Here is a 12,740-nt window from a genome sequence, read left to right on the forward strand (position 1 = left end):
ATAACTAGTACACACTTATTGTGTATACAGAATTTGTAAGTACAATAGTGTTTGATATTAGTTATAATTTATGTACACTATAAATACCCTAACTTGCCTGTAAATACTAAATAGTTTTATTGTAGATTTATTTGTAAGTACAGTAATGTTTCTCATTAGTTACAGTATACATACACTATAAGTATGTATCTGCTATTACCCAGTACTTATCTAGAGTTACATGATAACTACCAAGTATGTACCACTGGTAAGTACAGTAATGATACCAGTTAATTACCATGTAGATACCTAAAAGTAAGTACCACACATTTGTCTGTAAGTACAACTTTTTTACCATATATGTACAAGGTAAGTACACGTACTGTAAAATAAAGTGCTACCGATTTTTCTTAAAAAAAAAAAAATAGTTGGATCTACGTCATTTAATTATGTACACCAGTTCAACATTTAGGTTATTTACTGTAATAGAATGGGTGAAAATCTATGAAAGAAACATTTTTAGAGCAAACAAAATGTTTTTTATGATACATAAAGTGAACATAAAACCATTTTCCTATCTGCAAATTATCTAAAGAATCTCTTGTGTTGAGAATTGACTTGATTAATTAACTATGCAAAACTACTAGAAAATCATAATAAATGCGAGAACATCTCCAGTATATATTCAGAACAGATTAACGGAAGTCACATCACATCTTCTGAAAGTCAATCTGACACCTTTAGAAACACTTTCTGAAACACCTTGACTACCATTTTAAAAGGATGTGACAAAGACGAGGAACACATGATTGAATTTTTATTTTCAGGCGGATTATTGAATCTTCAAGTACAGTAGGGTGAGAATGATATCTGTAAGCAAACTAAATGTGATGCATTGATGTAAAAAGGCACAACGTAATCTTTGGTAGAGATTTTTAGTCTTCATAATATTTTCTTTTAACCGTACTCTCTGTACAAATCTATTTCAGACACTCATAAAAATGCAGCATACTTTAAATACTATAAACCATCAGCCAGCAAGACCCCATCAAACATCACACCAAATAGATTCCTATTCCCACCTGTCCATCATCATATTAAAATCCATTTTATTGACTGAGAAATTATATGTGCATGCTTTAAATGCAATAACAGATCGTTTTAAAACACCCTGTTATATATTTGGATGTGTACAATATGTTTATGCCATTTATGTAGATAACATGGCAAGGAGTGCATTTAATATCAAGTAGCTGTAATACTTTGTGTACATTATATGCACACATTGAGCAATTCATCTGGTATCGTTATTGTGTTGGATTCTTCTGTTGCTGTCACATGTCACTTAGCGGTATTTCAGGTCGCCGCAACTTCCAGTATTTTCTGAAAGACAAAAATCAAACGATGAGAATCAATATATTTAATATTGACTGAGTAAGGTCATGTCAAAGATTAAAATCAATGAATAAAATTAAACTCTGTTCAAATGCAAATATATATGTATTAATGTGTATGTATTAAACAGCTGTCCCTTGTGTTTAAATTGCACTTGTTTAACGTCATTCCAGTTGGATGTAGTATATCCGAATTCATTCATATACCCATAATCATACTATATAGCTCCTACTGTTTTACGGTCGATGATTACTTCATCTAATTCAATAAATACCGTCGCATTATGCGATTTCGAACGTAGCCAGAGTCACACATGAGTCTCTACTTTGACGTAGTACACTATTAACTATCAGGTTTAAAAATACAAGAACATTACAGCAAGAAACGTCATCTTAAAAATAAAAGTAAAGCCAGATTTTCTGCAGCACACACACACACAGACAGACAGACAAACAGACAGACAGTTTCATTTAATCAATTCATTTCACTGCCCGCAGCAAAACCAGAGCAAATTACATTCTCAGTGAAAATCTGCTAGGTGCAATTAACTTTTTCACTCCAAAAGACAGATCAATAGGAGTGGAGCTGCTGACACTGTGATTCTGTACGTGTAGTTCATGGAGTTCAAACTCTAAAGCCCTTTGAGAACATTTTGCCATGGTTATTATTCACTCCCATAGACTGTGGTGAAAGAAAAACTTCATTAAATAATTAAAGAGGTCCATGGTTTCATACTGTGGTTTTTATTATACTCATTTACTTTTCATTCGGTTGCAGTGCTTGATTTAAAGATATCCAGGCAGCTGTTGGATTGGCTTTACTGTAGTGTTATAAGTGTATGAGTCTAATGCATGAGACATGTTTAGAAGAAACACAAATTTTGTTTAAATAATTTAAAAAAGAGGAACAAATAAAAATGAGAAATTTACTTTTATATGTTGTATAAACATATTGTGTGTTGCCTGTGTGTGTGTTCACTGTAAAAAATGCAGCATGAAGTTAAAACAACTTGGTTTTGCAAGTCAATTCAAAATCTACTCTTTTAAGTTTTGGCTTGTGATAAGTTGACATAACTTTTTATTAAACTAAAAAACGTTTTTATTTTTTTATTAAACTACTTTTTTTATTAGACTTTAGGTTTATAGCTTAACCAAAATTGTATAACTTATTTTGTTTAAGGCGGGGTGCGTGATCTCTGAAAGCCAATGTTGATATTTGAAATCACCTAAACAAACACGCCCCTACCCCAATAGAATCTGGATGTTCTTTTGATAGACCCGCCCCACACATACGCAACCCAGGCAACGATGTCAGTTAGTAGACACTCCCTTACTGCTGATTGGCTACAAGTGTGTTTTTGTACTCGGCCTAACTCCCATTTGCTTTTCAAAAATCATGCACCCCGCCTTTAAGTTAAGGTAACATAAAAATATATATTGATTTGACATAATTTTTAAAGTGTACACAGCCACCTTGTAGTGATAAAAATCATAAAACCTAAACAGTATCATGGGATAAGCTTTTGGCGTTTTCTTTATTTTTTTTTTATGTTTTTTTTCAAGGATTACCCCTTGAGATGAACCATCTCAGTTTCGAGGGGGTCCTTTACAATACAGTTTTCTGTGCAAACTGACATCACATTGCACAGACCCCGCCCACAACTGTCCAAAGACCAGTTAGGTCATCATTTCTACACACTGTAAAAAAGATTTGCTGCCTTAAATTTATTTACAAGATTTACAAGTTATTTTAACTTACTATTATTTATCTTGACTACAAATGAGTTGTAACAATAACTTCTAAAATATAGTTGAAATATGTTGCAGAAACTCATCTGTAGTCAAGATAAATAATAGTAAGTTGAAATGAGTTGATTAAAGGGTGCAGTGTGTAAATGTTAGTGGCATCTAGTGGTGAGGTTGCGAATTGCAACCAATGACTCAGTCCACTGCTCACTCCTCGCTTTTGAAACGCATAGAGAAGCTACGGTAGCCGCCACCGGAAAAACATGTAATCGTCGGAGACAACTTGGTAAAAAAAGTTTGTCCGTGAAGGGCTTCTGTAGAAACACAGCGGCACAAAATGACGACTACTTCCACGTAAGGGGACCCTCTGTGTATGTAGATAAAACGACTCATTCTAAGGTAATAAAAACATTACGGTTCATTATAAAAAGGTCTTTATACACCCCGGATAATTTAGTTTTGTATATTATTTTGCATTTCTGTCAAATGATCCTTCTAAAAATTACACACTGCACCTTTAAATCCCAGTCGATTAGACAAAAAATTAAGGAAGCAAATTTTTTTACAGTTTTAAATCTTGACATAATCCTTTACTGCACATTCAGTATGAACAATAAAATAAGGTGATTGTCTAATTAAAATATAAAGTATGTTTTTGTTATATATAACAGTAAACGTGGAAAAAGCAGCTCAATTGCATTTAAAGAGACACACACAAAAATAGCACTTATTCCTGCACACCTAAAAAAGAACCAAAAGATCAAATGAGGCCTCTTCATCTCTAAGTACTCATTATAATAAAATTATGCAAATGTCATGAATAAGATGAACCTGCTTTCTAAAAAATATTAGTTTATTTATAGCCCAATAGTTTGTTCTCTCCTATATTTACCATAGAGTAATTTGAAGTACTCACATCCCCTTAATTTAACCAGGTGTGGGATAATAAATAAATAAATAAATATAATTATATATATTTAGATATCTGCACACAGTTCTTCTCCATTTATTTATAAAAATAAAAAGTGGCAACGCTTTGATCCCTCCTATATTTACCCAACCATGAGTGCTACAAACACACAGATCTTCCGACAGCCTATCAAATGAGCTTTTTCGAAAATATGAATTAATCTATTAGCAAAATGAGTAACACATTTCTCGCTCTTAGACACTATCTATACAGTATTGAAAGTCAGTTTTTCTTCGATGTACATGGATTTAGATCTCAGGAGACACATCCTACTTCCTTCCTCTGGGCTAAAACCACACCATGATGAGTGAAAGCTGAAGTTTAAACAAAGCCGGACAATGTGTCCTATAGTACACTCTTAACTGGGGTGGATTTTCTGGATTTTAATGAAGGTCCACATGGGCGTTTCTGGTATTATTGACTAGACATGTCAGTATTGATTATGTGGGAAGGAGGCAGGGGGTTTTAAAAGCTTTAAAGCTTTTGCAACACCAACGTACTATCACTCATGTTAACAACTGCACACAAATACAAGAGCAAGATCAGGGTCAGTAAATCATTAGATATTGAACAGCCTTTGATTCAACAAAATCACAGTAATGAAAGATACAATCCCTGTCCCCTAATCATTTATTTATAGTTTGTCAATTTTCTCTCTGTATGGTAAGGTTGGCTGCGTTGACTTTATTTCCCTCAACATCGCTGAAGGTTAGCATGGGACATGTCACATTCTCGTGAGCTTTAGCAAGTTGACACTTTGCCTCAGAGGACCGGCTTGTTCCACTTCCTATGACGTCGGTCGAGCAATGAAGCGAAAGCAGTCTGAATACGACAAGGTCCATCATGGCATCGCAAACATTTTTGCACTTTTTTCCACTCTCTGCTGAAACTGAATGGTGTTCTGTGCTTTCCATTGCTTGGTCCTGCTTACATTTCATTTGTAGACTAGAAACAATGCAGCAACTTTATTCAAACTTAGTTAAATTTTCACATTTACATTAAAGGTGCAGTGTGCAATTTTTAGAAGAATCTCTTGACACAAATGCATAATAATATACAGAACTATATCATTAGGGGTCTATAGAGACCTTTCATAATGCACCGTTATGTTTTTATCTACATACACAGAGGGTCCCCTTACATGGAAGCCGCCATTTTGTGCCACCATGTTTCTACAGAAGCCCTTAACGGACAAACTTTTTTTACTCAATTGTCTCAGACGATGACATTTGTCTGGTGGTGGCTAACGTAGCTTCTCTATGCATTTCAAAAGCGAGGGGTGAGCAGTGGACTGAGCCGTTGGTTGCAATGCGCTACATCACTACTAGATGCCGCGAGCAACTTTAATGTGATTGTGTGGCCCATTTACACGGGATAAGCAAAGCCTGTGATTTTACTTAGATTTACTGACTTCTCTCCTGGATATGATGTTTAGGCTTTGCAACACCTTGTCCTATACACGCAATGGCGCTGCACGCGATAAAAGGTACCTTTACCATGTTTCTGTACTAATCAGCTGTTTCGCGAAGCTGGCACGTCCAGCGTCAGTGGGTTCTATTTTAGAAACAATTTTGCGATGTAATGGCTGACAGCTCCGCCTAAATTCAGAGATCTTCTCAGGGCTCCAGACTGCGACCAAATGGTCGCATTTTGCGACCAAAATTTGAGAGTGTGTGACTGAATTTTACATCCAGTCACACATGTGCGACCAGTAAATTTGCCTCCCCCACCCTCCGTATTTTTTATACATTAAACGTGGAAGGGGCACGTCAATGATCAATGTAATGAGAAATGAAATAATCAATGAGACGCAAGGGCACGCAAATACACACACAGCAGGGGTCTCCAACACGTCGCTCGCGATCTACCTGTAAGTTAATTGCAGGTAGCTCGCTCGTGGGTTTATTTATTTATTTTCTGTGGTTATGGCGGCATTTGGATGTCTGGTTAGTCTTACAACCGCCTGTGGTAGTAAAGACTGGGTGCGTGTTTGACGTTGCGTTGAGCTGTGTAGACTTGCGTGTATGACATCAGTAATTTAACATGTATGATTCAAAAACAGTGCTTCTCCTAAACTGACGAGGGGTTTCAATTTAAAGCATGCGCGCAGCATGTCTCTCTCAATGCTTGTTACATACTCGCGCCAGTTTCCGCATTGCAAGACTTTGCGCGTGCGTCTTCCACAACAGACAAAAGGTGTTTAAACCTGACGCACACGCGCAGCCTGTGTCTCTATGCTTATTAAATACTCACGCCCGTTTCCGCATTGCAAGACTTCACACCCGCGTCTCTCAAACGGATGATGCGTTAAAACTTTACACACACACACGCCCAACAATGCTTACAAGCCTGGCTTCTTATCTAAAACAAACTGAAATACCACTTAACTTGGTTGCTAATGTCACTTGAATGAAATGGCATGACATTTAACGCATTTGGATTTTATATTCATTTTAAAAATCCCAAATGTAGCTATTTAATATTTTGATAGTTATGAAGTGGAGTATTACAGTTCTTTGTTTACAATAAAACAAACATGCATTCAAATCTTTCCAGTTAAACTCAGTCACCCATTTAAATATTTTAACTTGTTGTTAAAGTTGCAGCTATAATGAACCTACTTATTTAAATACTGTTACAGTGTTAATTTCATTAATATGTGTAAAAATAATATGCAAAGTGTTTTCTCTTAAAATACATTCTTCTGATACACGTGTACACAGAAACTCATACTGAATTTGAGAGGTATGATACATTATCTAAGAGATTTAGGTATTACGTGACACAAGTAGCTCTCGACCACTTTTATTTTTTAGAAAGTATAGCTCTTCAATGAAAAAAGGTTGGAGACCCCTGGTCTACAGTGTCACTGTCGGATGATGATGCAGAGTTACATACATTTAAGTATTTTTTGTAGCTGTGAAATGACCGAAAGGTTACTAAGCACTTTGTTACTAAGCACTTTTTTATTCTGAATGTATGGTATTTTGTTTACTATTTGTACTGTCATGGCAGTGATGGTGCTGTCAGTTTACCGTGTTGTTGCATCTTCAAAAGTGCAGAATAAAATGTGACACTGAATTTGTAATTTCTGCATCTATTATTAAAGAATTTATTAGTAATACAGTGGAAATTAGTAGATTTGGTTAGCATGTTGATTTACGTTGTGCGCCCCTAAATTTTCTGGTTGTGCCCCTAAAATTTTCAGTTGGGGGCCACTGTGCTCCTAGTGAAAAAAGTTAGTCTGGAGCCCTGCTTCTCATTTCTACACTTAAAAAAGATTTGTTGGTTCAACCTAAAAAGTATGTTACCTGGTTGCCTTAAAATTTTGGTAACACTTTACTTAAAGGGGTGTTCATAAGGCTGACATGACACATTCATAATCATGACATGACACATGCTATGAACATGAAGGAGATTTTTATGCACGTTTATGACAACTGTCATTAAGTGTCATTATTATATAATTTTTTAATGCAAAGATGACATGGTTTGAGATGTCTTTGTTATGACAACTTGACATTAACCAATACATCATAACTTTTCATAACAACTTGACATTACCAAGACAACATAACTGACCAGTTTTTACCAGTGATACAAATATAATTTGTCATTTAAATGTAATTAAGTTTTAATACTCTGTCAAATAGTTTTATAACGGTGTCATGAATATTTTTCTTGACCTCAACTACAGTGGTACAAATATAATTTGTCATTTCAATGTCATTAAGTTTTAATACTCTATCATATAGTTTTATAACAGCATCATTAACATTTTTCTTGACCTCAACTACAGTGGTACAAATATAATTTGTCATTTAAATGTCATTAAGTGTTAATACTCTGTCATATAGTTTTATAACAGTGTCATGAATATTCTTCAGTTCATAATATTTTTTTTAAGTTTCCTCTGTGTGTTTAAGAAATAAAATCTATAATCCAATAATAATAATAATAATAATTAAAGTTGATAAAATTATATTTAATTGCATTTGGAGACAGATTCACCTAAAATTAAATGAAAACAGTACACTAATGGGTTAAGCCATGCAGTATTGGGTCCATATCGCATGGAAAACAGTTGTTTACATTAAATTAATTAATTCAATTAATTAAAAATTTTGTTAGTTTTTTCTTGTATTGTCAGAAAATTTCAGAACCCTCTGTGTGAGGAAGAACAAGTTCTGTTAGTTTTTAGTCCGTTTTTTATGCATTGTGCACATATATAAATTTAAATATAAGCTTTTGACGTGAAATAAATTTTTGACGTAAAACATACTTTTTAAAGCTGAACCAACTTGTTTTTTACAGTGTATTTTAAATCTTGACATAATGTATTACCACACATTCACTATGAATAATAAAGGTGACTGTCTTATTAAAATCAAAGTATGTTTTTGGTAAAGATAACAGTAAACGGGGAGGGAAGCAGCAGCTCATTTGGATTTAAAAGAGACACACACAAAAACAGCACCTTTTTTGATTCTCATAAGAAGTGGATGGGTGTCTCTGTACTGTATGTGCGATCAACTGCAGTGCAAGAGGCGCGGACATAAAAAAGCGCACAGGTAACATCAGCCTTAAAAAATTATAAACGACCCTGCCAAATCCTGGCAAAATTACAGAGATGCCAATTCGCACGGGACTAATATTATCAAAGAACCTCGCTGTGCGGCGAAATATGGTAGGTCATTTGCGGGAGAATTTATATTTTACAAATTACAGCATAGGTGTCATTTATACTGGGGACGCTGGGGACATGTCCCCACCACTTTTTGAAATGGCTGATTTTGTCCCCACCACTTTTTGAAAGCATTTGATTAAAATGTTCTGAAAAATCAAGCAATACCTGTGCGACTTAAACTGCAAAAATGACTTTCTTACTTAGTATTTTTGTCTTGTTTTCAGTAGAAATATCTAAAAATTCTTAAATTAAGATGCTTTTAATTAAGATGAAAATAAGTCTAGTTTTTATACAAAACATATACAATTTAAGTGAATTTGTGATTAAAACAACCAAAAATATCTTCCAATGGGGTGAGAAAAAAATCTTAAAATAAGATTTATTTTTTCTTAAACACTTAATTTAAGCAGGGGCGCCGTAAGGGGGTGAAAAGTTAGGACGATTCTAAGGGCCCATGAACTTTTGAGGGCCCCAGCCAAGGACTGTGCCGCAAACGCAACCCCCTTAAGCTGAGCCCTCTTAGCTCCGCCCCGTCTTTACTCTCTGCGTGTTAGCGCCGTCTTCAATCCACGGTCTCACAGTGCGTGTGAACTTCACAAGAGAGCAAGGTGTGTGTATTTACTGCTATTTGCTATGATATCTGCATATGTGCGCTTCCTTACTATAAATGCAGTTTACACAATGTGACGCTGGAGCAATACAATGCAGTTTTCTTTCCACTGTAAAGTCTTCGCTCTGTTCACCCCAGTTAAAAAAAAACACAAGGTAATTTAGGTTCCCTGTTTTGTGTTATGATTCTAACGTGAAGTCAGCCCTTATAAGCTGTTTTAATTAACGTAGCCCGTATAAGCTAATTAACATAAACTAGAAATGCGATCGGTTACACACTTCAATGTTTTGCAACGCAATATGCCAAAGAAGGATTTTTATGCAGTCGTGAATCGAGTTGATTGTGATCAAACTGAAATGCAACTAAGGCTAAACTAGTCCAGTTATGTATATTAAAGCTTCTCACCTTACAACAGGTTTAAGAAATCTATGGAAATCTATGTCGTAATCTGTTATAGTTGTCATTCATTTCATTTTAGAGCACCGTTGATTAAAAAACAGTCTGAAGAATCATTTAATAACAGTATAGCTGTTTTCTCAAGTTCACAGTTTCAATGATCTGTCGTTATTTTTGCTTTACTGAAGCTGCTGGTGTGTGAAACTTGTTCTTTACCTTATAAATAATGCTAATAATTATAATACAGGCTTTGGTCAAGCATTTTTGACCCACGGTTCTTAACCGGGCATAATGTAAATGTATAGAAAAGATGCATTGTTGTTGTTCGCCATTTTTAAATGTTACAATGTTAACAGCTCAAGTATACAGCATGTCACTGAGACTGCCTGTGAAAATCAGACTAAAGTCTCAAATCTTATTGTGAAGTAAAAAGCATCACAGTTTAATTTCAAGCATTAATTTAACTATGATTTCAATCGCTGACATGACATTACTCATGTCAATATTAAAGATATCAAGTTTATATTTTCACAAAATGTTCTTTACATTATGTAGGATGAATTTATGTGGGAAACAGTAAATCACAAATAAATACTTCAGCTGGGTTTTCACAGGCATTGTCACATTTATCTTTAATCTTTAAAAACGTTGCATTTTCTCTGAATATTCGATGAATGTACTGTATTTTTCAATTAAATTTAAATTGCACTATAAATTATCTTAGCTGCAGACATTGTAGGTGTCTATAAATACTTATAATTGTGGTCATTACAATAGCAAAATAAATAGTTCTGTATTATTAAATTACAGACAATGATTTTGAATAGCTACAGTAGGTTGGATTGTATGTTTGGTGCGAAATGGGTATGGTGGGGGCCTGACCCCCTATTCTTTCATAGGGCCCAAAATTGCTAGCGGCGCCCCTGAATTTAAGCAAAATTTTCTCACCCCATTGGCAGATAATTTTGCCTTTTTTAACTAAACTTATATTTTTACGTCATTTTGCTCATCAAGAAAATACATTTTGATTTAAGAATTTTTTTATATTTCTACTGAAAACAAGACAAAAATACTAAGTAAGAAAGATTTTTAAGAAAAAAAAAATATTAGTATTTTGTCTTGTTTTCAGTAAAAATATATATAAAATTCTTACATTAATATAAAATAAGTCTAGTTTTTAGACCAAAATTATCAAATTTAAGTGATTTTGAGCATAAAACAAGCAAAAAATCTTGAACTTTTCTTGAATTCAGTGTTTAAGAAAAATGTTCAAGATTTTTTTTGCTTACCCCATTGGCAGTTTTTTTTTCTTGTTTAATGCACAAAATCACTTAAATGTGATATTTTTGGTCTAAAAACTAGACTTATTTTCTTGGGTCATTTTGCTCATCAAGAAAAAGCATCTTAATTTAAGAACTTTTAGATATTTTTACTGAAAACAAGACAAAAAAACTAAGATTTCTTGAAAATCATTTTTTGTAGTGTACGACTGGTTTTGTGGTCCAGGGTCACATATGTTGCGTTGTATGCTTATGGTGTGTTTTCTTTTATATATGTAATGAATTTCATTGTAATCATCAACTTAACGTTCTCCTTTACAGTATGGTGCTTTGGCACTGCTCGGTTGAGCTGGTGTTGCAGGGACTGTTACATGTGCAGTCGACATTGTTGAGGGTTTTATACTGAGTATTTTTGTGTTGTTGACTGGCCTACGCTATGCCCATTTTTGATGTGCCGTTATTCAATATTTTCCCATCCTGCTGTAATGTTTTTTCATCTGATCTTTTGTCCCCACCACTTTTCAAACACAAACTGACTCCCCTGAATTACAGAGATGGCTAATAAGCACGGGATTAAGATCACAGATAACCTCCGCAATTCTTACAAATCACTAGAGGTTAAAACTGTAGTAAAAATGGTTGCCAAAACCAGTGTTAAACCATGGTTAGTGTAGTAAAACAATGGTTTTGCTGAAAGTAATCAATACACCCAAAAAACAATGTTTACTACACTTTTACCACAATTTAATTTACGTAAGAGTAATCCTGTGTGAATATGGCTTTAGGATAGATCTCTACGATCGCATATCTATCATTTTGGCATCTTCAACCACAATCATTACCATTTTCCATTAGACACTTAAACGGTGAGAGCATGGAAAGGCAAAAAACGTCAGATGTTGTAATGGCTCCATGTAAGCGTTGGCAGCTTGGCCTTTTCCTGGAGTTCACTGTAGTAGATCCTTTCCAAACACTGGCCACTAACAGGGGGTTTCCACCGCCACCGCAAGCATCGGCTATTTTCAGAGTCCCTTTGCCCTACAACAGCAGGAGCTTTTCTCCAAACAGCTGTCTTCGCCTTCTCAAGCTGCTGAACGCATGGAAATAAAGCTACAGTAAACACCGTCATTTGATGCTACCTCATCACTGGCGCTCTCAAACCACTGGACCAAGAAGTCCAGCGGTCTTATATCACAGACCCAACGTGGTCCGTTTAACTGCGGTCGGCACTTTTGAGCTCTAACAGATCCGGACGAGGCACTTGGACCGATTAGCTGCCGTCCATCACGCTGATGAAGAGGCTCTGGTCAAGACGCTTCGCCAGCGCTGGCAGAGGGATGAGATGGTGTCGGGTGAAGTTTGCGAACGGGGGAGAGGGAGTAGAAGCCCAGAAACATCACGCCTTCAGTCATCCTGAGACATAATCGATACGTGTTTTACGACCTGCATCTCTCGGCTAAATTAAAAGAAATGGTAGACGGATGAACCTTGGATGGAGTCTGTGCTCTATCATAGCTATAGAAATGCTGATTTGATTTCGCCATGTCTGTGAAAATGTTCTCCTCTCTCAGTGTTTGTCTTTTGTGTGTTGAAATCAATCACCCTGTCAATGTCTTTTTTCTGTGTACACAATTACAGACTTACAAAAAGCACTGTATCCGAAAAGGTTTTCCCAGTA

At 35.3% G+C, this 12,740-nt stretch overlaps 1 protein-coding gene across 4 annotated transcripts in view; it reads right to left on the reverse strand.

Moving 5' to 3' along the window:
* Window positions 1-783: 783 nt before the first annotated feature.
* ano10a (anoctamin 10a) overlaps window positions 784-12,740 on the reverse strand; it is a 44,861-nt gene continuing 32,904 nt past the window's right edge. For all 4 annotated transcript variants that reach the window (XM_073871884.1, XM_073871886.1, XM_073871885.1 and 1 more), the window contains one exon: window positions 784-1,362. In XM_073871884.1, coding sequence (XP_073727985.1) covers window positions 1,314-1,362 — 49 coding nt within the window. In that variant the 3' untranslated portion in view covers window positions 784-1,313. The remainder of the gene's footprint in view (window positions 1,363-12,740) is intronic.

This window comes from Misgurnus anguillicaudatus, chromosome 10 (genome assembly GCF_027580225.2).
Source record: "Misgurnus anguillicaudatus chromosome 10, ASM2758022v2, whole genome shotgun sequence".
Classification (NCBI taxonomy): Eukaryota; Metazoa; Chordata; class Actinopteri; order Cypriniformes; family Cobitidae; genus Misgurnus; species Misgurnus anguillicaudatus.